Genomic DNA, 27712 nt, shown 5'->3' with positions numbered 1-27712 from the left:
AACTAATCCCTCCACACCCCCCCTTCCCTAACCCTTACTAACCCTATTAAACTAAAACCAAATCTAAAATACCTAACAATATAGCTATATAATATTTTGATTGCTTCAGAGGATCTCAAAAGATTTTTTTTCCCCAATAATATCCATATTCATTTCAGGGAAAACTTCACCAATTGGAGGACTCAAAGAAACTATTTATAATTTTAATCCCATTATTCGAGCATACGGGCTCCCAACTTGTAAAAATACAGAATATTTACCCCACAAATTATATATAATTTTTTTCTGAAGGGATACAACTTTGAATCTCTGTATGCCATCTTCCTAATGTTAATTAAACATCCGATTTCCAGATAGAAGCAATACATATCCTTGCCAATACCAAAACTAATTTCAATTAAAAATCTGATAAAGATAACTTAGGAGTTATATTCTCAATTTCCCATCAACAATAATTCAGGATTTAATGGAAAAACACCTGTAATTCGTTGTAAGAACTTACTAATTGAAGTAAAAAAAAAATTTAACTTTTGAACAAGACCATGTAGAATGAACAAAAGTTCCAACATCCTTTCCAAATCTAAAACATTGATTTTATATATCCAATTTCTCTTTATTCAACTTCTGAGGTGTAATATAAACTTGCTGATCTTTTGATATACTTAGATCTTTCCTTTGACTTAAACAAACCTAATTTAGGTGCTTTTTCTTATAACATCATATATGCTATTGAAATAACTTTTTTAACCACTCCAACAATTAACTGTTCTAAATCTGTAGGGTCTTTTAAAATCATATCAGATCCTAATTTCTCTCTTAAATAAGCTCTTAATTGAAAATATCAAAGTGTATTGTGAGGAATATCACACTTAATTTTTCATTGATCATATGACATCACCCTACCATCGTCATAACAATCTCCTAATTTAGAAATTCCATTATTATTCCAAATATTCAAAAAAATTATCTTTTCAAAAAAATTAGAAGGATTAATCAATGGCGTTTTTAATGACAAAAGATTTCCATCAATTTCTAATTTAATTTTATTCCAAATATTAAGCAAATGTTTCAATATTGGAGCATCTCTATTGTTATCAACCACTGTTCCCATTTATAATTCTTAAGGTATAGTTCTCCAATCTTATTTACTTAAATTTCAACCTATGACTGCTTCATTTTCCCTAAAAAACAAGAAATTTTAATTGTGCTGCTTTATAATAATTCATAAAATGAAGTTGTAATCCTCCCAATTCATATTTCCATGTTAATATTTCTAAAGATTTTCTTGCCATTTTCCCTTTCCAAAGAAATTTCCTAACTTGTTTATTTAAATCTTGAAAAAATTTGAGGTATGGAAATAGGTAAAGTCTGGAACAAATATTGAATTCTCGGAAAAATGTTAATCTTAATACAATTAACTCTTCTGATTACCATTCCAACTATTGTACTCAAAGGTCATTTGGCTTGAAGATTATAAATTACAATTATGTATAATTATTATTTGTATATAATTATTAAAATATACAATTTTGCAGTTGATGATGGTATTTTAAGCTTTTAAATCTTTACCATTTGGCATTATTGTATCAATATGACATAGTTCTATATTCATATTGATGAAACTAAGTGTAGTGATATTACAAAGATTTAGATTAGCAAGGTTCAAGTCTCAAGACCTCCAGGTCATCTGAAGTCACAACAAAAGCCTAGAACACTATGGCACAGAACAGGCCCTTCAGCCCTTGATATTGTGCCAACCTATACATTCCTACCAAAAAAAACCCTTCGTATCTCATAACCCTCTTCAACTTGATACACAAATAGCTCTTCCACCAATGCTACCTGCTGAGCATTTCCAACATCTACTATTTTCCTTTTAGATTTCGAGCACATTGAGCTTTTTTTCTTTTCATATAAGAAATACAAATCTAGTTAAGAACTTGAGGCTGTATTAATGCATCTCAATTATCACTCACATTGTTCACTGCTGGATTATCTTTGTTCAGAAGCAGTTGTGGTCCCATCTGCATTTGCAGTAGATTCAGTTGGGCTTGATTATGAACAGGCTCATCTCTCTACCCTAACCAAAGTTTATAATGGACCCATATAATTTACATAATAGACCAAACTTTTTAGATTCTGTTGAGCTACACGGAAAATGAAGTGTGGGAGGTTGGCTCATATCTGATCTTCATTTATCATCCACATTTGTCAGATCATTTTGTGTTTGCCTGAGGGATGTCTAACTGCTATGGCTCCAATTACCACACGTTAACAGAAGTGGCCAAATCCAAGACAATATTTCACTTTATTTTTTTCAAAATTAGGGCAAGATATGCACCCATAAAATATTAAACTGGATAAAAAATTCAATAACTTTTCCATGTCAAAAATGAGATGCTTCTTAGCTTTACAGCAATGTAATTTAAACAGAGTCCACCCACCTGATACCACGCACTGTAATTATAAACAGCCTGATTAGCCTGCAAGTCCCCACTCATCAACTGAGTAGATTCTAATATTGCATCATTTCTTTGCTTTTTCTCCTCTGGTTCCTCAGACCTGTCATATTTAGAGGATTTAGCAAAAATTATTTACATGACATTTACGAAGAACATTTGGAAACAAAAAATAAATATAAATGTGTTCAACGATTACAAGAACACGAGCTAAATTAAACTATTAAGATTAGGGAGATACAGTATATTTAATAGATTGTACCAACAGTTATAGGCACATGAAATCCAAGATGTTTGTAAAATGAGTCCAAAATTGCCTTGGTGATAGAAAGCAGAGGGTAGTGGTTGGGGATGTTCCTCTGATTGGAAATCTGTAACCTGCAGCACACCTCAAGGATGTGCTGGGACTATTAATATTTGTCATAAATTACTTGGAAGTAAATATTGATGATCTACTCAGCAGGTTTACGGATGACACAAAAATTGGTGGAATAATAAAGGACATATACGGTAAATAGTAGGGCATGGAAGAGTGTGGTAGAACAGAGGGATCTGGGAAAACAGATACACAATTCCCTGAAAGTGGCATCACGGGTGGATAGGGATATGAAGAGCTTTTTGGCATATTGGTCACCTTACCACAGGAAAGATATCAAGAACATGGAAAGAGTGTAGAGAAAAAGATTTACTAGGATATTGCCCCGACTTCAGGAACTGAGTTATAGGGAAAGGTTGAACAGGTCATGACTTTATTCCCTGGACCATAGAAGAGTGAGGGGAGATTTGATAGAGGTATTTAAGATTATTGGGGGGTGGGGGTGGGGGGAAGAAGAGATGAATAAATGTAGATAGGCTTTTTCTAAACCAGAGGACATGGGATATGGGTGAAAGGTAAAAGTTTAAGGAGAACACGATGAGGAACTTATTCACCAGAGAATGGTGGGGGTATGGAACGAGCTTCCAGCTGAAGTGGTAAATGCAGGCTCAATTTTAACATTTAAGAAGAATTTGGACAGGGACATGGATGGGAGAGATATGGAGGGCTATGGGCTGGGTACAAGTCAACGGGACTAGGAAAAGAGATGGTTTGGCACAGACTAGAGTGGCCAAGGTGGCCTGTTTCTGTGTTGTAATTGTTTGATGGTTCTAATAGATAACGAAGAAGAATGTGGAAGAATCAGCTCAAAAGATGCATAGTGGTGGCAGATAAAATTTAACCCAGTCAAGGGTGAGTTAATGCATTTTATTATGTATCCAGAAAATGGACCTCAAGCGCATTGGTGTACAGACAGACTTTGAAGTGCAAGTTCTTTGGTTTTTCACTATAGGCTCTCCCTATTTCCCCAAACTTTTCTTGCTTATGAATGGCACAAATTACCTAACCTAATCACAAGGAAAACAAACTCTGCGGTTGAAATTCACTTCTTATTTACCCCAGCCTGGTTTTTTTTGGAGTGCATGCTTTGGCAAATAAAGGGCATTTGGTGAATAGGGGAAATAAACTTAACATTAGCTTTTGGTTCAACATGTGGTTGTTGAACTTTTCCCAACACTATTATAGCTTGTGCGTTAGTGGTGATAGTGAGGCACAGCTCAGCCAATAAGGAACATGTAATTCAGTAGAGTGGATTGATATTTCAAGAGTTTAGAAGACAACGATCACATTAAATTTTAAAATTACATACAAGGTAACAGGCCCTTTCAGCCCACATGCCTATCGCTGCACTAACCATGCTGCCCCATCATACAAAGTTCTTAAAGGGTTTGGCACAGGAAGGATATTTCCCCTCACCGAGTCCAGGACAAGGGCTATTCATAAGTGTTCATTTAAAAACAGAAATTTAATAGATGTCTGGATACTAAGGGAATTTAAATAATCTATTACAGGTGTCTACGACCTTTAATCTGGAATTCTGAAAAATGGCGACCTCCAAAAACCGGCACTTTTTTGGTAGATGACATTACACATAAGTAACGTTAATTTCCTGTAATAAATTCTCCATTTTCAGAGGGAGGATCCCCCCCCCCTCCAAACCCCACAGGTGCCCTCTCTTACCTCTGGTGATTCTTGGCCCCCAGCAACTGGTGGGAGAGAAGCAAGGGGTAGTTGACTCAATGTGGAAGCAAAGGCCGTCTTCCTTACCCATAATCCCCCACACAGCTGGAACCATTCTGGCACTGGGGAATTAAGGGCAATGAAGACTGCCTTTGCTCCCGCATTCAGCCATCAACACACCGTAAACTCTGGGCTCGGGAGCATTGCACCTCTGCTGCTGCTTCGGAGATATAATTGGGGGTGGGGTGGGGGGTGACGGATAGCACTGCGCTGTGAGGGTGTGCTTGAGGACCAGCCCAACATGCTGGTGAAGCACCTGAAAGCACTGCCCCAACAGCCCGCCCCTCCTGCAGCTCTGCACCTCCTGTATAGCCTTCTGCCCTGCTTGGCCACCGGCTCTGAGCAGCTGGCACTGGCTGCCTTTTTGGCTGAGCTCCTGGGCCACCGATCGCCTCCGAACTCCACCTGACCAACACGCTGGGTGTACCTCACCAACCCCCCCCCCCCCCCCCCCCCCGCCAACCCATGCACGGCCCAGCCAGCACCCCTCCCCCAACTCTGCACTCAGCCTAGCCTAGGGAGCAAAATAGTCTGGTACCGGCCCTGAGAGCAGAAGACAGCTGGGTTTGGGGGTGAACAGACAGCAGGGGCTAGGTGCAAGGCATTTGTTAAAGGGACCGAAATCAAAATGATTCCAAACTCCCAAAGATTCCGAACAATGACAGGTGTCCGGATAAAAGGTTAGGCACTTGTACAGGCAATGCAGGATGAGTATATTGGAAATATTCTGGCCCCTTGAATCATTGATCATTCATGAGAAAAACTTGCCCATTTTCTGCTTTTCTTTTAGCAGACTCCTGGTCTTTTAGAAGTTGTTGATGATCATTATAGGTCACCATGAGCCTGGAGACGGAAAACAATTAGTGAGTGTTCTCAGACCAAAGAAATTTTGTTCAAACAGATCAAAGTCTGCCATTAATTCTGTTTCACAAAAATGAATTAATAACAACATCTAAATAACAATTGCCTGAACACTGTGTACTTCAAAACTTTCCTATAACTGATAACAATCATATTTAATGTTCTGGTGACACAGATGAAGGCACCTAATATGGCAAGAGCTACTTATTTTTATTTGGCATTGTAAGCAAAATAAGAGTCCACACAGGTGCTCTTGTTATTGTGGATTCTAACACATTTCCCATGTTGTATATTGTGCACCCCATCACAAGCATCAGTCATTGATATTATTGCTCAACATAAGATGGAATGTTACTCATTCATCAGGATATTGATCTAATCCTTAGTAACTTTAGAACATTGTAAACAGAATACAGTTCTGCATAAAACATGATTAGTTAAACTTTTCCTAAATTATTGACTTTCAGCCAGTTAATGGCATTTAATTTGTTTTCAAAAAGGATTTACCTTTTAGAAACTGGAAATATTTGATCATTTTTGTTAACAATTCTTTTTCAATTTTTTAATTAACATTGAAATTTCACATCCAATAATAGAGTACACATGGATTTATGTTAAAAGTCAAGAAGATCCAATATACTTTGATTAAAATGTGGGATATCTTGGATGAAATGATATTGTATTGATATTTTATTAAAAAAAAAAGGACAATTTAAACACACTATCAAGAAAAAAGCTGTTTGGCCAAAGGATAGAATTCTTATCAGTGATAAGTTCTACTTTCATAACAAATCAAAGACTATAAAACTAACTCAAAAGGGTTCGCAGTGTTTGAAAATATAATTTAAAATTGGAAATTGAACAGCTAATCTTCTCTAAATTTAAACATGACATCATGTAATCATTGAGCATAACGTTCCTCCATCTGAGCAACATCGCCCGCCGAGCCATAAGAGAAATATAAGTGAATAGATGCAGCTCAGATGCCATTAAAGTGATTCCACTCTCTTAGATTATGGATTAGAGGAAAGTATAAACTATAAATTAAAAAGGTACAAATGCAGAAATTTGTGCTCATGCTGAAAAATATGCAATTTATAGATGGAGGAAATAGAGTCCATTTCAAATATCCTTTAAGACAGATTTATAACTACCAGCAATACATTCATCAGTTTCCACTAAAAAAAATTTCAAAATTTATTATTTTGTTTCAATTTCAGTAAAGAACTTGCCTTTTCACATCAGAGCCAAAGTCTTCCAAAAATTCAACTTTTCGCTGGGAGAAGGCAATCCTTGTTTCAATGGGCATTGAGCTACTTATGGCAATATCAAATGCATTCAGAATATTTTCCTCATTTAGTTTGAGGTCTGAATTGTATTCAAGTTCTAACAGATTCAAATACAGTTTGGTGCTTTCCTAAAAATGAAAACAAATCAGCCACATTATCCAAATGCTTGCAACATCCAAAATACTACCTAGTTAAAATATGGCAAAACTTATTTCATAGAAACTAAATGACTACATTTAATTGTTCAGCTCCCAAGTCAGAATCCCGAGTCGGATTCCCAGTCTTGTCAACAATTTGCACTTGGGCTTCCATGGAGAAGTTGCATTCGTCTTAGACAGCCTGGAGAATGGGAGGGAAAATAAAAATCAGCACTTTTTTTGAAAATACATATCCTGAACTGGTGGACTGTGGCAATTTTTTTGTCACAGGATGGGAGTAAGAGAACATACCCAGCTGTACACAGCATGGTATATGGTAGTAGAATAAAGTCATTAGAGATGATCCAATGGGTCAAAATATTGTAGAAGGTAACCTGAAAATACACAGGAATGATGAAAGTGAACGCTCAAGTAAATACTGTATATTTCTGTTCAAATCCCCTCAAATGTGTTTATAAAAACTGATTCACACAGAAATATTGCTGAATAACAATGATTGAAAAACATTTAACTAAATTAAACACATTTTTAACCAATATTTACTAAATATTTTTTATAAACTTAGTGAGATAGTTGCATTCCTGATTTTGTTAATATTAAGAGATAAGGAAATTAGAAATGTACCAAACACAGACTAAACTAATTTGAGAAAGGTTCCATACTTTATCTCCCATAACGCAAAACACAAAATATGTTTGAATATTAAAATTTAATACTGATGAAAAACATTGCTGACATGTCACAGTCCAATCAACTGCCCTTGTATAATAAAAGCATTCATATTCTTAGGACAATTGAATTTCTTTAAAACTTAAATTTGTAGTAAGAACCAACTAATTGTATTGGGTTTAAAAATACATCACCCTTCTCATTAAACTGAAGATGAGGGTACAATAGTCTGAAGAATATATTGACAACAGGGGAAAGTGGATAAAAATCAAAAGGATAATTCAAATCCACTTCTTACTTTATAGAAATAACTCAGAAGTGGTGCTGTCTCACCATTTACTGGTGCAATTAAAATATGTTTGTCCATAAATCCAACTGTCATTTCAGTGATTCAATTTAAATACGCAATAACATAGCTGTATGGTAAATTCGGCACTGTGAACTGCACTTTTCACCTTGTTTTTCAGCACTCTTCTTTTCTAGTGATGAAATAGCCTTAGTGTGAAAATAACTTTGTTTTAAAAGTCAAAGTGCATGCAAACAAGTTAGCTATCTCCCTGACTGGGAAATACCGTATATTTTGGTGTACGTCAAGCCTTGAAACCCTCAAAAATCAGGGCTTGACGTATGCCAGATACAAAAATGAGACCTTAAATTCATCTTAATAAAACCATAAATTCAGCATATAAGACGACCCTAGAAGCTACCCTAATCCACCCAGACATTTTACAATTGTAAAGCCTGAGGTCCCCACTCTTGCTTGGGAATCGGCACTGAGCACACTTGGACAGTGAGGCAACTTCTTCTATGCGGAAGGGACTACACCCAAAGTTGAAAATAGAGTCGCTGACTCCAGCTGCAGCTGATGCTGAAGTCTTGGACCCAGCACCGTTAGGCATCTTCCTGGCCAGAAGCAAAGGTTTTTTTACTTGTTTAATTTACAGATTGGTTACTTGGCGATTGGGATGTTGTAACAAAATTTGGGTTATTACCGGGAGGCCCAAACACTAGTCCCCGGCACATTTCTTCCAGAATTTTTTTTTGGGGTGGGGGGGGGGGGGGGGATGGAAGGGGGTGTCAGCTTATTTACCTGATATATGATAAAGCCATGAAAATGAGACCCGGCATCAGAATGTCGACTTATATGCCGAAATATACAGTTAGGTAAGAATTTTTAATGGCTTTGATAGAATGCAAACCAAATCTTAAAGTTACAATCAATACTATTAATCTATTATTGCAGAATATTTCTAGATGTTGTAAGTGCTCTTCAACTTCAATTCTGCACCACTTGTTTGTTTGCAAAATGTCTGAGTTTTAAAAATTCAGATTTGCGATAATTCATACCTTATCAAAGTCTATGGCTTCCACTAGAACCTTTCTGGCCTTGGGAAGACTCTTCTCTACTTTGAATAACAGACGAGCCAACTTCACAGCATAGAAAGATGCCTCATTTGGCGTTTTACTGTTTTTAATAGCATCTTGCAGCAAAAACTCTGCTTCATCAATATTTCCATGGCGACGTTCCAGACTCACTCTTCTTAAGCGAACCATCGCTAAGCCTGATACAGATTCTTCTAATGTTTTCAAGATTCTTCTTGCTTCATTGATGTTCCCTGTCAACAGAAATTACAAAAAATACTTAGTACTAAAAATTAAGCTTGGAAACTCATTACAACTTTTACCAACCTGCATCAATTCAGCACTAACACAAGGATTTATGTCAAACAGAATTTAACAATAAAGATTACAATTTATTTTGGTGGTTCATAGCAGCTTACCTTGCTGTTCCTCAAAAGCTGCCCAAAGCAAGTGAACCAAAGGCTTCTTTGAGAGATGAACTGTACATGCTCTGCTATAAACATGTCGCACACCTTCATTACTATGGTTTTCCATGTATTTGGCATACTGCAAAAAAAAATTAAAAAAATCCTTGTGATTCAAGTTAATAATTGCATTAAAGACCTGCAAATTACATTTTATTGCAGGATTATCAGGTTTTTATGAATAATGAATCAATTTCATTCAAATTTCAAATGCCAAGATACATTTTTGGAAAGATCACACTTTTGAGCTTTGTTAATGAATGCCTTACAAATCACAACTTGGATCTCAAATTATTGACTTTATGATTCACTACATTCAACAGTTCCATTTAATAGCCTGGTGACTGTAAAACTTCAGGTCATACAAGTCAATAGCGATCAAGCTTCATTTTATTTTACTGAGTAACACACCAGTATCATAGATTTTGGTTTACTCCATAAAATTTACTTTTCAGATTTATTCACATACAACCCTGAGATTCTATTTCCTGCAGGTGAGGCAGAATTACCACTCATTGGTAGTGCAAAAAAAACCTGTGCACAACGTACACAGGTAAGCAAATAGAGAATTGTAAACAAACTGACTCTGCAATACAGAGAGAAAAAAATGGGGTATGAAGACAAGGAAAAGAAAGCGATCACTTATATCTACCCATCTGTAAGATCATGGATAATCCTTGGCCTCAAATTATTGAGTTCTGTAGATTTAGAGCTATGTTCTATATATGCCAAGTAAAAATACAGACACTTACTTTGATCCAAAAGTCTTCATAAAGGGCACAAGCAACAAGACACCTCTCAAACAAAACTACTACTCGTTCAAGGGTTCCATTTTCTATCTCAAAGTCAAGATAATCTTTCCAGTTTTTTAGCTGTGCCTTTTCCAGTGGCTTCACGTGAAAGTAAGGTCGTTTAATCTATTGCAAAGAAATTGATTTTAAAAAAAATTGAATTCAGCTATTCCATGTACTTCAAAAAATTCAAAAGATCATTCAGCAAACCACACATAACTTGTAATTTCCCTTATACGAAACATTTTGTCTGGTTTTTGGTCTGTTAATTTTCCGATATATTTTCCCATTTCAAACAATCATCTAATTTAAAACAGAAAATGCTCAGCCGGGCAGCTAGCACACATGGAGAAGGAAACATTAGTTTTCAGTTTGACTTTCCAATGGCTTCCAACCTTAAAATATTTACTGCAGACAGAGGAAATCAGTACAGAAAAGCAAATACAGATGAAAATTTGGAAAATTCAACTTAAAATACTAGAAAATACTCAGATCAGATAGCGTCTGTAGGGAAAGAAAAATGTATTTCAATAGCCAATTCTTTTATTATTTTGAAGCAGTAACCTTTTGTTAAAGTATCAACTGTCACAGAATTTTAGAGATTATGTATGAGACTATTTGGCTAATTGAGGTCACTTTGGCCCACCAAAGCAACAATGAAAACATGAGATGACAGATGCTGGAATCTGGAACGAAAATTAAACTGCTGCAGCAATTAGGTAAAGTAGCAGTTGCAGTGGAAAGGAACTGATGTTGTTTTGGGTCTGAACTGAGAAGAGGGGCAAATATAAAAAGGAGAATGGGAGGAGTGAGACAAACAATGTGATAGGTTGAATTTAATATTCAAAATTGAACAATTTTGTCAAAAACAAAAAAGACTCAGAGGGAACCAAAAAGAAATTCGAGCTGAACCAAGGGAATTCAGGGAAACAAAGTCATACATTTCCCTCGTTCATGTTGAGAAAAATGAACCTTCCCATATAGATTTTAAGATTACAATATGCTCTTGTCACTTTTTACTATAAGTAAATGTTCTTCTTACCCCTTCCTCAAAAGCCCATCGTCGGCTGACTTCATTCTCATTATGATTGTGTATTTCCTGACGAACTTCAATAATTCTATGGCGCATGTTTTCTATTTCAGAAACAATCTATGAGGAAGAAAAACATTTCACCAAACTCAAGAACACTGGAAACAAATCTGAGTGAGGACAAATAAAGAGGTAAAAAAGCATAGAGTTCCAGATTATGAAAGCAGGATAGAAAGCTTGAAAATTAGATTAATAATTGTAAGAAATTTACACAATGTAACAATTATACAGGAAGGGGAGGAAAGAGAAGGGAGAAATGGTGAGAAAATGGTGAGCTTCAAAACATTACAGCAACTAGACCTCAACACTACTTTGATTTCTGAAAGGCGCCATACAAATCCAGGTACATACTTTCTCTTTCTTGAAACTCATCTTTGACCATGAAGTCAGAGGCCCTATTATATTTGTCGATATTCAGATCCTCCAGTACAGGAAGTAAATATCAGGAGCAGAAGACTAACAAATAAAATTTACATGATCTGGTTAACTTAGTAAATGATATCAAAATCAATGATCAAATAAATGTACAAAAAGGACTAGTGATCATTTTATTACTTCATCTTATGGAATCTCAAGTTAATTTTCAGAAAGATTTGAGATTTTATGGTTTGGGAAAAAGATGAACTAAGGAAAAAAGTGTTCTGAAAACTGACAGCAGATGGGGCAAGTAGGAGATAACAGGATCTAACTGTATGAAAGTGATACATATGCAATACAAAGTCTGCAATGGTGAAGTGAGCAATGTTGGATACACAAGCAGAAAGACAAAGTGGTGTAATCCAACCGGTGAGTCCCTGCTTTTAATAATGCTGAAATGAAGGCTATTGGTCAAAAAAAATTGGGGTCTCTACTCTTTCATTTCAGAAAGAACTGGAATCAGGGATCCTGGGCTCTGAAGGCTAAAGAAGCGTAACAAAATTGTGGGGGGGGAAGCAGAAAATAATTATGGCCACTTAAACATTCAGTGATGATGTGTGTTACATTTTAGATAATCAGTCATCTGAAACATAGATGAATGATCGAATTGGTAGGTAGTTCACATTACCTGGGCAGGATCATTTATGTCAATTTCAGTTGCTGGTTCATTTCTTGGAGTACCATCATTGTCAAAGTGTTCATTTGTGGATGCCAATTCTTGACGTAGTTTAATAAAATCCTCTGGAGAGATTAGATCTTTAGGCAAGTGATTCTGAACGTGATCTCTAAACCTGAAAAATACCATCATCGTTTATACTATACAAGATGCCTCACTGTTGTGAACCTTTGATTACCAGAAAAAAAGTTAGGAAAGAAAATTCCAGTTTGTAAAATATTGGGATACACTACACGTATTTTCCTACCCTGAAGATTCAGTTTATTGTGAATTTCACATTTAATCCTTTGTTGACTGTAGTAGAATTTCTGCACAAAAATAAAAATAAACTATTACAATTTTTAATTTACTAAGAATATGGAGAATTTAAAAATTATTCTGGTTTAGCACAATTCTTGAATTTTTAAATGATTTTTGCTGATGTTATCAGTCAGGAAACAAGGGCATTTTAAAAATGAAGTTTTATTGTTGAGTTGTTAGGCACTCATGAATAGCCCAACATAATTCAACCTTCCCTGCAACAATAAAAGTCTAACAGTGATAAACTGAAACAGGAAAAGGCATTATACCAGATGAATTCTGTGCCAGCCAACTTTGCTCAAATTTGCTTAGAACTTAAAAATGTACTTCAGTTTTTGTCTTCATTCCTCAAGAGGCACAAAATTTTCAACAGTAGTCAGGTTTCAAGTACAAATGGCTTTTAATTTTAATTCTCCTGGTTTACCTTTGGAAGTGATGACTGTAGAGCTGTGTTGGAATACCAAGAATGCGATCATAAATTGCTGTCACTTCTTCCAGATTTCCCCTGTCATTTTCCCAGTTGATGTAAGTTTCCCACAACCTATCCGAGCGAAAATCAGTTCCTGCAGCTAACACAGCATGTTCAAACACACTGTAAGAACATAAAAGAAAACATCAATTTGTTGCTGAAGCCAGAGGTTTCTACATGAAAGGATTTTGTTTTGATACTCCTCATTGACTTCACAATGCAAACATTATAAAATTTTATGGTCAAAAAAGCTCAACATAATGAAAGGTTCAGCAACCATCTGTGCCCATTTTAAATTGAACCCTTCTCATAATTATGGTCATAGCCCAAATACGAATTTACCAATTTGCGTTTGTTAAACTGATTTGCAAGAAAGTTAGGACCTAAAAAAACCATAAGCTGGACTTTTACGGAATATGATTTAAAGCCATATTTTGTCACAGTTGTAGAAGGGAACGGGGCCGTGAGCGATGCGTGAGAATAATAGTGCACATGCGTGGGTGTGTTAAGCGTTAGTACATGGGTGATGAATTTCAGATTCAGGAGGAGAGCGAGAGTGTCAGGAACACTCATGTGGCAGTAGTGAAGCATGAAAATCAGTAGACACCATGGTAATTTTTTTATTTTTCACACCATAAATCACATTAGCCATGATATACACTATTTCTTTTTCACACATATACAGTGACTTTTTCTCCCCCCCCCCCCCTTTCCTCCCAAACCACCCCCCCACCCCCCCCCTCTCATCCATTTTAGGTATACAATCTAGGTTGCATTAAGCCAGTCAGACAATGTTGTCATTCAACAAAATTACACCAGAAATTCTACTGAGTCCATTCTTTTCTTTCCTTCTCCTTCCATCAACTTAGGTAATGTTTGTCCCCGGTAGGTTTTCGCTATTGTATTTAATGTAAGGCTCCTATACTTGTTCGAATATTTCAATATTATTTCTTAACCAATATGTTATTTTTTCTAATGGAATACATTTATTCATTTAAATTTGGTAGTTTCTTCCTTTTAATTTGGTTATGTATTCCATTAATATTTAAAGACATATAGTTCAGCGTAGCCCTTTTATATTTTGTTTATCTTCTCTTTCCGTTTTTCCATCATTACCTTTCCTCCTTTTCCATTTCTGTTTTCTTATTTTCAACTCTTTATAAGACAACATTCCTACAACATCCAACATTTTCCTTATTCTCCTATTTCTATCTTATTTATCCCCAATCTCCCCTTCACCTCCTGAGTTGTCCTTTATCCCTTGTCGGACAACCACATCTCCCCTCTCCATTTGGATTTGCGAATCCACTCGCAAGCGTCAACTGATTTTGCAGTGAGTAGACACCATGGTTGAAGTTAAAACACAATGCTGGACTAACTCAGCAGGTCAAGCAGTGTCCTTCAAATAGCAAAGGTAAAAATATATAACTGACATATTAGGCTTGAGCACTTCATCAAGGTATGGAAAAATGTCAGCAGGCATCTGAACAAAAGAATAAAGGGGGAAGGCAGGAGGCGATAGGTGAAGGGAGTGGGGGGACAGCAGCGATCAATTGGAGGAGGTATGGCTAGGTGAATGGAGAGGGAAGGGAGAACTACAAAGTGGAAGTGGAGGGGAGGGGAAGAAGAGAGCAGATTAGTAGAAAGTCGATGTTAATGCCATCTAGCTGAAGAGTGCCCAGACGGAAAATCAGATGTTGTACTTCCAATTTGTGGGTGGTCTTGGTGGGATAGTACACAAGGCCACGGACAGACATGTGAGTATGGGGGTATGACACAGAACTGAAATAGTTGGCTACTGGGAGCTCTCTGTCACTCGTGTGGACGGAGCAAAGGTACTGAGCAAAGTGATCTCCCAATTTGCGCCCAGCCTCCCCGATGTTGAAAAGGCCACAAAAGGAGAACCAGATGCAGTAAATTAGTCCTACGGATATACAAGTGAAGTTTTGCTTTCATTTGAAAGGACTGTTTGGGGCCCTGGACTGTGGTGAGTGGCCGCAAGTGTGGCAACTCCTGTGGTCACAGGGGAAGGTGCTGGGTTGGGGGAGGGGGGGATGAGTGCACGAGGCAGTCACAGAGGGAATGGTCCCTACAGAAGGCAGATGTTACTGTGCATTAGAAGCAATCTTGCCAGACTTCTGCCAATTTCCTATGCAAGAAATGATATCTTTGATTTACGACTTGTATACATAAATAACTGATTGATGTCAGCCATTTTCCTGTCTTTAGATATGCAAAATGTAAACCATAAGCTTGTAACATTAAGTTCAAAGAGATGCCTATCAGATTTGTATGGAAGAATTTGCTTTAAATATTGTACTGTTTCACTTGAACCTTTGAATGAGGTTCTGGTATTAACTAGGGTGACACTGGTCTACCTGACATTAATATTACTCATTCCTGCTAGCAGAATTGTAATAAAGGTTTTTGTATTGCTCTATGGTTCTTGTGCTTGTCTTTCTATCTTGACAACAGGGTCGAACTATCACAGAAGTTAGTGGGTTTATAATGTCAGTGGAAAGCTTGTCTCCCAAGATGGAGACAGAGGGATCCAGGAAGGGGAAAGTGTGGTTGGAGATGGACCAGGTGGTTTGAGATCAGGGTGGAAGTTGACTGTGAAGTGAATGAAGTTGACAGGCTCATCGCAGGCCCATGAGGCTGCCTCACCCGTGTGGCAGTGGGTCAGAGGAGTTTAGCTGGGTGGTGGGTAGTGTTTGGGGAGTTGAAGAATTCAATGTTGTGTCTAGTGAATAATAAAGTCAAATTCATGGTGAAAGAAATGAGTGAGCATATTCTTTATTTGTTTGCAAGCCATGGTAAATCAATGGCATTATATTATAAATGATTTAAAATGTTGAAATATTCTTCAACAAAATTAACTGATTACTGTATTGCTTTCTAACAAGAAATAACTTTGGATATCTTTTAAAAGTTGATTTCACCAATTCAAATTACTTGCAGATGGACGACATCTTTGTGCTTAGATTTCTATACCCAGGCACTAATATCAAACCATGACTTGGTCTGAAACTAATCTTAACCACGCCCCCCCCCCCCCTCCACCCCCACCAAACTCTTCTGGCACTCTCCTTGAAAAAAAATTCAGGTCAATCTCTCTCTGCAATAACATTTTTTCAAAATCATTGAACAAGACCCTCAAACCTCCTTCCATCTTTTATAGATGAACCTTTCCAACCAGAGTTCATTCTGGCTAGCATACAAATGCAGCACTGATTAAATACATTAACAATATCCCCTTGACCTCAACTATTTTTCAACTTGTTCACATATTCTTCCTCTAGCTCCTCCTTACTATTAACCAGCTGGGTGGAACATTCTTGCTTGTACCTATCCTTCCCACACTATTTCCACAACGATATACCTATTACCTCTAGTTCTCATCTACAAGCTACCCTTTGGCAATATCATTTGAAACCATGTCCATTTCCAGGTCTACATGAACAACACTCAGATCCAATTTGCTGCATTTTTTAAAAAAATCCTCTACTCCTTAAATTGTCAGACTGCTTGCATAACATAGTCTAAAAATTGGCAGAAATTTTCTTCAAGTATTCGGAAGACAAAAAATATTCTTGATTCATGTAAACCAATTTCATTCTGAACCCACCAACTCCATTCCCTTAATATTCATTGCTTTCACTTCTGCCCTCATCTTCTCTCCTCCTACTAGCCTACACATTCAACATAAAGACACCACCAGTCACAACTTCCCTTCCCCATTTCATCACTCTAAAGGGATTTTTCACAACACCATCCCACACAAATACAGGATTATATAATACTTGCTCTTTTATCTCTTCATCACCCTTTCCAAGTGAAGCTATTCACATGAAATTCCAATGTTTCTGGAACCCCACGTTTAGTGTGAGAGAACATAGAGAAACCAAAAATCAAATAACTGCTTTAAAGAGCACAGACTGATCTGTAAATCAGATTTGTATTAAGATGGAATGGGTGCAGAAAAGATTCAATGTTACCAGATTAGTGGACTTGAATTATAATAGCGGAATAAACTTTTTTTCCTCCTTGGAGCATAGGAGGCTTTTCGGGGGGTCGAGGGGTGGTAACCTTCAAGAGGTATAGATTCATACAGAGGGTATGGGTATCTGGAACAAGCTGCCAGAGGAAGTGGTAGAGGAGGGTACAATTATAAAGTTTAAAATATATTTAGAGAGGTACACAGACAGGAAAAGTTTAGAGAGATATGCAAACTTCTTGGTTGACATGCACTCCAAGATGATCCTGAGTTAATTAAAGCTTGTCATTTAAATAATCCATCTAATTTCAACTAATCTTTGGCTTAACTTCTCAAAAGCCCAAAACGCATGTTTGATAAATAGCATCTTCTGAGTCCTTTGGACTCAACATTGAATTGAATTTTAGTTAACTACCATTCTATGCTAGAACTACTCAGTTTTAATTAAGGACTAACAAAGAAAAAAGGCACAGTGGTATCAAAGGCAATGCATTTCTAGATAATTTTTAATTATCCAAAATTTATTTAGACATTGATAGTTCTTTATGTTAAAGTTTTCTTTTAGACAGATCCTGACAAGAGATTCAAATCAAACCTTCAATTTCCAAATAAATTACCAATTTGAAACGAGTGTAGTTTATATTTGATTGATAATTCTTTTATGGAACAAACATCGTGGGAGTACGGAATGCAACAGGTATAGTGATCCAGATGGTGATTTGGGATAAAGCAAAGTTCTTAAGAGTTAAACACAAATATTTGCAGATGCTGGGGTTTAGTGCAGTAGAGGTGCCTAACCCTTTATCCAGAATCATCAGGACTGGACACCTGTTGTTCAGAATCTTCTAGATTTCAGAATCATTTGATTTCAGCCCCTTTAAGCAAATGCCTTGCACCTAGCCCCTGCCATTTCCATCCTCAACAAAAAAAAAACATACCATAGTCCATCGTGCCCCCCCCCCCACCCTTTCCAGTGCCAGTCTATTTTGCTCCCTAGGCCAGGCTGTGTGTAGTTGGGGGGGTGTGCCAGCCAGGCTGAGTGGTGGTTTGACATATACTTTCTTTACAGAAGGCTCTCAACAAGCACGCCGGTCAGGTGGTGGTCAGAGGTGATGCGGTGGCTTGGGAGCTCAGCTAAAAAGGCTGCTAGCATCAGGTGCTCGGAGCTAGCGGCCAAGCGGAGCATAAAGTCATACATGAGGTAGAGAACTGCAGCAGGAGCTGGCCGTTGAGGCAGTGGAGCCGAGCGCCGGCAGCTTTCAAGCGCTCCACCAGCTCATTGGACTGGCCCTCAGGCACACCCCGGCAGCACAGCCTGTTACCCAATCTAATTCCCTATGCGGCAGCAGAGGTGCAGTGCTGCCGAGTCTGGGGTTTATGGTGCATCACACCGGATCGCAGCGACAGATCAGTGCTGGAGCAATGGTCGGCTTCATTACCCATAATCCCTCATGCAGCTTGAACTGCTATGCCAGGGGGAATTATGGATAACGAATATGGCCATTGCTCCCCCATTGAGTCGGCTGCCACCTGCTTCTGGGGGCTGAGAATCACCTTTCTACCGAAGATAAGGGAGGGTCCCCATGGGGGCAGTGATTGGGGGAGAGCAGGTGTCCTCCCTTTGAAAACGGTGAATTTATTACAGAAAATTAATGTTACTTGTGTACTGTCATCTACCAAAAAAAGTACCGGTTTCTGGAGGTTGCCAGTTTTCAGAACTCCAGATAAAAGGTTAGGCACCTGTACATAAAAGGGAGGGAGAAACTCAGGTCATACAATAAAAGCAAAAGGCAGTCAATGCTTTGGGCCTGTATCCTTCTTCAGAAGTGCTGCAAATCAGGCTGGATAGGCAGGGCTTTTTCCTACCTGGAGGATAGGAGACTAAGGGAGTACTTCATAGAGGTTTATAAAATCAAGAAAAGAATAACTAGCCATAAATATATAGATCCACTGCCAGGATAGAGGAATCCAAAACTCAAGGGCATAGACTTAAGGTGAGAAGGGAAAAATATAAAAGGAAACCAAGAGGCACCATCTTCATAGGGTGATAAATATATTGAACAAGTTGCCAGACCAAGGAGAAATGGGGACAATTGTAACATTCAAAAGACATTGAGACAGATGAAACAGCCCCTGCCGACATTTTTCCAGACATGGATGAGGGGCTCAGGTGTGAAGCGTTGGTTCTGTATCTTTGTCGTTGCTGTATAAAGAACACGGTTTGACCAGCTGAGTTTCTTCAGTGTTGTGTTTTTATTATGTGTATACACTGTGTAGTTTTTTTTTTTGACTACCAGTAAGTGGTAATTGTGCCGCGCCCATAGGTAAGAGAATCTCAGGGTCGTGTGATGTCGTGTATGTTCTCTAACAAGAAAGGATTCTGTGCACGGTGTGGTGATTGCCTGCAGCCAGGGAGCTGGGGGGGGGTGAGATTGGACTGTGAACCAAGGAACATTTCTTGAATTTGCACACACACATTGAACCGGTGCGGACTCAAAAGGCCAACGTGGCCTGTTTCCACTCCGTAAATGGTTATATGGTTATATATGAGTCAGAAAGGCTGGCAAATTGGACTAGCTTGGTTAGCTTGACAAATTGAGTCAAATTGCCTGTTTCCAAGCTGTAGAACTTTTGACACTAATGTTTTCAATTAAAAACAATAGAGTAGAAAGTAGCGCACAGACCCAAATGTGACAAAATTCAGAGAGAGGGAAGAGGAAGAGAGACCTGAACATGTTACAATGGGTTGGGCCTGAAGTTCCTCATGTCTTAAACATAAAATTCTATCAGTTATGAAGGCGTGAGATTAACACACTTAAAATCAAAGTAAAACTTGTATTTTAATCATTATTTATGTGGAATTGACTGGCCATCAGTGGAACGATGCAAATTGAATTATTGAGTGCTTACATCAGCAAAATTCAGACACCAATCCAATATTACCTTTTTATTTTTGCATCAGTCTCTGGATTGTTGGTATCCAAGGTCTCTTTTAAGAAATTGATATAGTGGAGCCAAAGATCAACACTAAGAGGAATTGCTTGCAGTCCTTCTCGGTACACCTGTGACAAAGAGTTTCTAGTAATAACTAAAATTAATTTAATAATAAAAACCACCAGCAGAGTCCGTACACTGAAAATGTTTCTTTCCACGAATTTGTTTGAATAATCATCCATTACCATAATGTGGAGGGTGGTAAGAACATCACAATGTTCTGTTCTCCACGCGTACAGCCTTGATCTTCAGAGTGTGAGATGGCTCCTGCATTCTGACAAGGTAGGGCAGGCTTGGGGTACAGACCATAGGGCACAGACCCATTAGAACATCACTGACAGCCTCTAACCAGAAATGTAATAAAATTCAGCAAAAATAAAAACTCAAACATAAATATAGGGAAAAATAATTGGGTTTAAAATCATAGCACCCAAGTAAAACTGTCAGAAAAGCCCTGCCCTACTTGTTAAATTGCATTGATTTGCACTGCAAAGCTTGACAAACTGTTGTACTAATGAACCTGTTAACAAAGAGAGAAGACATTAGCTGAAAACTGCTAAGGGAAAATATTTTTATTTTAACTCTGAAAAAGTGGATGAGACCATAAAATCATTTACTAAAGCCAAAATCAAAATCTCAAAACCTCTTATAAGCATGGCTAGTTTTAGCCTTTTGAGTAGAATATGGCTTGTAGTAATCTGAAAAATGGTCAGATTAAAATAATGTGAAATGCAAGTACAAGGAGAAAGTCACAAATTATTCACCTCATCTGCCTCTGTAACGTTGTCATGCCTCCACTCAAGATCAGCATACTTTTTCCAATAGCCGTAGCAATAGGGGTAGCGGGACAAAAAATGATCAAAAGCTTTTCTGGCTGCCAGGATGTGGTTCTGAAAAAAAAACCCTCCAGTTTACTCTCAACATGCATACAGTACCTCTCAACATCACTGTTTCCAGAAGTGATTATCTGAACTCATTTACGTGGTTGCATTTTGATTTGCTATACTCACAGTCCAAAATAACAAAATTTCCAATTAATAAACATTCATTGATTTTCATCTTTAGTATGAATGATAATGCACACTACAGTTATCAGTAAAACTTGCATTCCAATAAAAGCAATAATTTTTACATGACCTTTCATTCTCAAGACAAGTCTGAATAAGAGGTGGAATTTAATCAAACTTAGAATCTACCCAAACTTTATAGATGACCCAATCCAGTCAGGGAACACCCTAAATTACAGATAGAGGTCTGGAAATTCAACATGTAGTTAACATGTTAAGACTGTTTAAAGCACGAAGGTGACATTTGAAAAATTATACTAATTGGCCCAATCTTAATGGACTAACCAAATAACAAGAAATCTCCTTGTTGAGATTAAGTGTAATTCAATTGTTCTTCCAAGATTCTTTAACAAACCAACAGAAAATGAGCAAATACAAATTGACAGATTCTATCCTGAACCTGTAGCTTACAGGTCAATTCAGTGATTTCTTCATTGTTTCTTCACCCTTTCAGAAAATCAAAACTTCTTTGGTTAATGAAAATATATATCCCATGAAAGTGATATGTATGTATTCAGGGTAAGTTTCTAAAAATTAGAGAAATTTACAAGGCAATAATGGCCTGTGTGAATTAAACATGAAAACATATGCACATGACACTTAAGCTATCTTTTATTAACTCTACCATAGGTTTACATTGATAAACCACCCCCCCCCCACAAAGAATTAACATTGGTACCAGTAATCTCCTTTGGGAAAGGGATTTTGGTTTATTTCATAAATTATGCCCGAGAAATGCTAGAAATTTTCAAAACGTGGGACAGCTTGTATGTAGAAACAGTTAATATTGCAGATTGATGAATTTTAATCAGAAGTTGAAACAAATAGGAGTGCAGGTAGTGAATAAAAGAAAATGTATGATAGAATGGAGACAAACACAATTCATCTCGTGCTCAGTGACGCTAGCTGAAAGAGGGTGCTTAACATTTTCTTTTGATGATGCACGATCTGTCTATCTGGAGGAGATGTAAAGGAGAAAAAAGAAAAGGAAAGAAAGAAAATGATTACTACAATGCTGGGAAAGTGAGAAAAGAAATGAAGCAAAGCACTGGCGGTGTTACAAATTAGGTACAAAATGAAATCAGACCTCAGAGCAAATGCTATTATTAGTGCTTCAAGAGGCTGGTCATGGCTCACATTAATTCCACGCTAGCCTCAACCCACTTCAATTCACCTACGCCTGCAACAGCCCTGGAACAAGAACACCCACATCATTGACAATAGGTCCGTTTTCAAAATTATAATGCAAAATAATGATTAGAAAACTCCGAGATTTTGACCTCAGCACCCCACACTGCAACTGGATTCACAACTTCCTGTCCCTTAAACCTCGATCAGTGAAAACTGGTGACAACACCTCCATAATCACCTTTAGCATCAGTGCCCACAAGGGTTGGCAGTCAGTCCCCAACTACATTCCCATGATTTTGTGGCCAAACACCTTTCTAAATCCATCTTTAAATTCACAGATGACGCCACTGTCATGGAATGTAGGAGATAGAGCAACTTACAGCTTGGTGCCAGAGAAACAACCTTTCCCTCATTGTCCGCAAGACTAAGGAGCTGGTCAAAGACTACCAGAAGAGGGAAAGAGCAAACTTGCCTGACCACATGTTGAGGTAGAGATAGGAGACAGCTTTTGGTTCTCAGGGATAAACATCTCCAATGACCTGTCCTGGTCCGATCAACGTTGACATAACGAGAAAGCATTCCAGTGCCTCTACTTCCTCAGAAGCCCGAGAACATTAAGCATGCCACTTGTGTCCCTCAACATCTTCCACAACTGCACCATTAAAAGTATCCTGTCAGAATTAATCACTGCATGGCACAGAAATTACTCCACCCAAGATTAAGAAACTGCACAGTGTTGTTATTAAAAAAACAAAAGAGATGGTTGTCAACTTCAGGATGATCATTGATGTCTCTACCATTGAGGTCACCAAGAGTATCAAGTTCCTCAGAGTGCACCTGGCAGAGAATCTCACCTGGTCCCTTAATACCAGCTCCATAGCCAAGAAAGCCCTGCAGCACCTCTATTTCTTGTGAAGGCTGAGGAAAGTCCATCACCCATCTCTATCCTCACTAAATTCTACAGAGGATGTATTGAGAGCATCCTGTGCAACTGAGTCACCATCTGGTTTGGAAGCTGTACCACCTTGGACTGCAAGACCTTCCAGAGGACACAGTGCAGTCAGCGGAAAAGACCATTGGGGAACCTCTTCCTAGCATTAAGGACAGCTACTACACTTGATGCAGGTGGAAATCAATGAACTTTGCAAAAGATTCCACACACCCCGCATGTAAACTGTTCTCCCTTCTGATCTGGCAAAAGGGATCGAAGCACTCAGGCCCTTATGTCTAGAGTGGGAAACAGCTCCCCCCCCCCCCCCAAAGCCATCAGGCTCCTGAACTTCCAGATGTGGATAGTGTGCCGTGGACTTTCAGAGTATACATCGTAATACTTTAATTTTTTAATGTGTTAACTGCTTTCTTAACTTGTATCTATGTAAATATGCTCCATGTCCTGGAGAAATGCTATCTCGTCCTTCCGTGTAAGCATGGTATGAACGATAAACGAAGATGACTTGACTGCACCTCAGACTATCAAACAGAATCGATCCCAGCCTCAGAAAACCATCAAACATTAAAACATTCCATTCTGGCAACATTTCTCTCTCATCAGGAAGATGATGCACCACTAGATTCAAGGGTTTCTTTCCTGCCTTATCAGACTTCTGAACAAATCTTATAAAAGAATTCTATCCTCCCACCTGAATCTATCTATGACCTGCTAGCCTATGCTCCTCCCCCTGCTCCTTCCTCCCTCAGCTTTTTTCAGGTGCCTGCCTGATTTTGCTTGTATCTGACAAAGGTTGATTATCTTTTACTTTCGATGAATGATGTGTGACCTGCTGAGTTTCTCCAGCACAAATGTGTATTGCATTCAACCCCAGCATCTGTAGACTTTCTGATTTAACATCAGTAAAATAATGTTGCTTTTACTCTGCTCTAACTGATTTCTCACTGAAACTCAGCACTCTATATTGTTTTTACTGCTGTATTATGTATGGGTTGCCTATCCCGCATCGGACTTGTCAGCCACAAACGAGCCTGCAGCTGACATGGACATTTACCCCCTCCATAAATCTTCGTCCGCGAAGCCAAGCCAAAGAAATGTATGGGTTGAATAGCTGAAATGCTGTAACTTTCTCACTGTACCTTGGTACAAATGAAAATAAACTTGAACTGAACTGAGAAAAAAGTGGATTCAATGGTTTTTCCATCAGAAACCACCAATTACACAAATAGGTCAGTCAGCTAAAATTACTATACTTCAGGTTGAGTCCTGAGAGCTGCAATGTGCAAAGTCAGAAGAAATCGCGCTTCTCAAGATTACATCAGTCTTTGTTGGAACAGTGGAAAGGACCAGATGGTAAACTCAAAGGTATGGAGAATTAAAGAGATAGGCAACTGAAATTCAGACTGAATAGAGATGTTTCAGTAAAGCAACTGATACCAAATTAGAATATGTAAAATGAATTGACATTAATTAATTAATAATTAATTAAAAGCTTCATTTACAGTGATGCAGCCATAAGCTTGAGGAGCAAAGCAATACTTTACTGCAATCCTCTCCAGTATGCCTGGCCACAGCATCCTTATAATCAGCAAAATAAAAATTTGACCTGCTTTTTAAAGATATCAAAACATCAATCTGGAAGATGGTTAGCATTTCCTAGCTATATGGTAGAATTAAAAATACAGGGGCTCTCAAGATATACCTTAAGTACAAAAATCTGACAAATTCTCCCACAAATTTTTTGGTGGTATCCATTAACACCTGGATACGGTACATGTTCAATTAGTTTAATTATGAGTACCATTTAGGTGAACATTGAACATATTTAATTTACCAAAAACATAGGAAACAGCTGCAGGGCAATACGATACAGGTAAATATATAAAATAAATGGATGTTTCAGACTCGGAAAAATGAGCTTATCCCTGCCACAGAGAGCTTGAACTATGAATTATGTTGAAACTTCAATCCAAATAACTATCAAGATAGTATTTTAGTGAATCTATCATATAAGAAATGTACATTTTCTTTAATAGAAACTCAATTATTGTTATACAAAAACTTCAGTTGAAAAAAAAACACAAAAAGGCAACTAAATTTGCTCTGATTCAACTTTATGGTTAAAATTGCCAGTAGTGAAACAGCAGGACATCTTAATTGTAAATCTTTTAAAATGAGGTTTTAACAAAAGCAATGCAGTATGTTTCTAAATGATCATGTCGTTCAGTTATTAAGTTTGACATTCATCTCAGTTTCTGTGCACATTATTCACTAAAAGAATTGCTACTAGCATTAGAAATAAGAAACTTGTAAACAAAATAACTCAGAATTCAGACTATTAAGAGCACAATACATAAGCATATTGAACATGCATCAATTTCTGGAAGTGTTGTAAACGAATGAAGTAATATTTCATATAATCTACTCACCTCCTGCTCTACATATTGCAGTAAATAAGTCCAACCTGTGAAGTCCTGGGGATTGTCCTCAATCACCTTCCAAAACTTTTCATATTCCGCAGGAAAAGAAATTTCAGAATCATTAAGTCCTGCATTTTCTACATCTTCTACTATTCTTTCAGGTGAAGAATTCTCAGCTTGAGATTCAGTGTCCATTGATGCTGAACCTTCAGGAGATTCCACTTGCATCGCTAATGAATGTGGCAAATTCGTAAATGGATCCACACTGGCTTTCTGTTCAATAACTTTACCTTTACTCACTATAGCTTCTGACTTCGAAGTTGAAATTTCATATAGATCAGAGGACTCAGAGTTTGACGTCTCTTTTGAAAGAGAATTACTTGTGGTGGAGATACTTTTACACAAATCACTTTCATCAAAAGAATTAGCAGCAAGTCCATCATTCTCTGGCGATGTCTGACTTAAGCCTTAAAGGTAGACAAATGGAAAATGAGAGACATTGGTCATGCACCAAAGCAATTCAAAATTCTTATTTTCCTCAGTTTCATTGCTTGAAAACTGTTACTGAGAATTCCCATCAGAAAAGATAAATCAATTCAGCTGCAAGATTGCTTTACTGCAAGGAATCAGTAACATCTACATTGGAATTGAAATTTGAGCAAGATAAATTTGTTTTTCTTTAACCTCAGGAATCAAGATTGAACTGTCAACGCTGGGGTTAATATTTCAATATTACTCAAGCCTGATCTTTTAATTTTGGTTAAGAAAACACATTTTATCTGCATTTACAATTTTTGACAGTGACCTTGCATCCTCTTCAAATGTAAATATTAATTAGAGGACAAAGTTCTTTATTAGGAAGTGCCCCTAGAATATTTGGTTGATCATGTATCCTTGGATATTCAAGGTATCAGTGTGTATATGTATATGACATCACATACAGCCCTGAGGTTCTTTTTCCTGCGGGCCAGGCAGAATTTCTACTCAGTGGTAGTGCAAAAAAAACTCCCCAAGAATAGGTGCATTCACAAAAGAGGGAAATGTAAACCAAACCAACACAGTTGATACAACCTAACCTCGATGTCCATAAAACAGGCTCAGGAATGCTAGCGAAAGGGCAAGGTTCCAAGAGTTTTGCTTCCTCTCTCTGTGCAGAGTATGTGGCCCAGTGCAGAGGGATCGATCAACAGGATACGGAGCTGCACAGGGGAGGTGTCCTGGCAGACATGGTGGTCACTGGCTGCCAGCGAGAGATGAGACTGGGTCACAACAGGGCCTAATCGCCCCGCTCCGCGAGGACCCGGGGCACTGGACGTCAACTTAGGCCCGAACCTGGTCGCCCAGGTTCCATCGGGCCTGCAGAGCCCGGAGGCTCGAGGCCCAGTCGCAGTGAGAGCGGCGGGAATGCGAAGTGTGTACAACCCGCTGCCGGTGTTGAGGGGCGGCTGAGGTACCGAAGTCGCTGCTGCTGCTGCTGCGTGATCTCCCGCGCGCCTTCTCCGTCAGCACTCACCTCGCGCCGCCATGCTGCAATGCGTGATCGCCGTGGCTGCCTCCGCTCGCGCATCCCTCTCGTCACGCCAAAGCCCCGCCCCCGTCTCCTGACGTCAGCAGGCGCGCCAACCAGTGCAAGCGACGTCGGCGCTGGGTGGCACAGGAGGAGGGCACGTGATGCAATGTGACCTGCAACTGAAGAGCCCTGAGATATCATCTGATAGGAGTTGAGGGATTCTTGAAAAACCAATACAAAAATATGAATATGTTCACCACGTCAAGTTGCAGTTGGCATTTTTTGATATATTGCTTTTTGTGATTTTATTTAATACCTGGTTTAGATCTTCCCAAAACTTTTCCACTTTCTCACATGCCCAAATTGCATGTACTGTTGCTCCCATTTACTTCTTACAGCGAAAACATCTGTCTGATACTGTTGGGTAACTTTTAGGGCGTGATATATAGCCTGTGTAACCAATTATATTGTATCAATGGTAACCTCGTGTTTATTGTATTTCTCATAGTTCCGGAGCATAGCT

General features: G+C 38.2%; 1 protein-coding gene across 4 annotated transcripts in view; it reads right to left on the bottom strand.

Moving 5' to 3' along the window:
• prpf39 (PRP39 pre-mRNA processing factor 39 homolog (yeast)) overlaps positions 1-27269 on the bottom strand; it is a 33217-nt gene extending 5948 nt beyond the window's left edge. The window contains exons 1-13 of one of the 4 annotated variants that reach the window (XM_069916347.1): positions 27193-27269; positions 25689-26146; positions 20877-21002; positions 20062-20180; positions 13077-13244; positions 12305-12467; positions 11212-11319; positions 10131-10295; positions 9334-9460; positions 8900-9168; positions 6669-6853; positions 5344-5418; positions 2445-2562 (exon numbers count right to left, since the gene is read on the bottom strand). In XM_069916347.1, the coding sequence (XP_069772448.1) occupies positions 2445-2562; positions 5344-5418; positions 6669-6853; positions 8900-9168; positions 9334-9460; positions 10131-10295; positions 11212-11319; positions 12305-12467; positions 13077-13244; positions 20062-20180; positions 20877-21002; positions 25689-26146; positions 27193-27205 (2094 nt within the window). In that variant the 5' untranslated portion in view covers positions 27206-27269. Of the gene's footprint in view, positions 1-2444; positions 2563-5343; positions 5419-6668; positions 6854-6959; positions 7065-7174; positions 7258-8899; positions 9169-9333; positions 9461-10130; positions 10296-11211; positions 11320-12304; positions 12468-13076; positions 13245-20061; positions 20181-20876; positions 21003-25688; positions 26147-26755; positions 26913-27192 lie in introns of those variants that run through there. The other 3 variants (XM_069916350.1, XM_069916348.1, XM_069916349.1) reach the window with 3 other exon arrangements.
• Positions 27270-27712: the final 443 nt, after the last annotated feature.

Source organism: Narcine bancroftii, chromosome 2 (genome assembly GCF_036971445.1).
Source record: "Narcine bancroftii isolate sNarBan1 chromosome 2, sNarBan1.hap1, whole genome shotgun sequence".
NCBI classification, from domain to species: domain Eukaryota; kingdom Metazoa; phylum Chordata; class Chondrichthyes; order Torpediniformes; family Narcinidae; genus Narcine; species Narcine bancroftii.
Note: the sequence above shows the minus strand (reverse complement) of the source record. Positions and strands in the feature narration are given on the sequence as shown.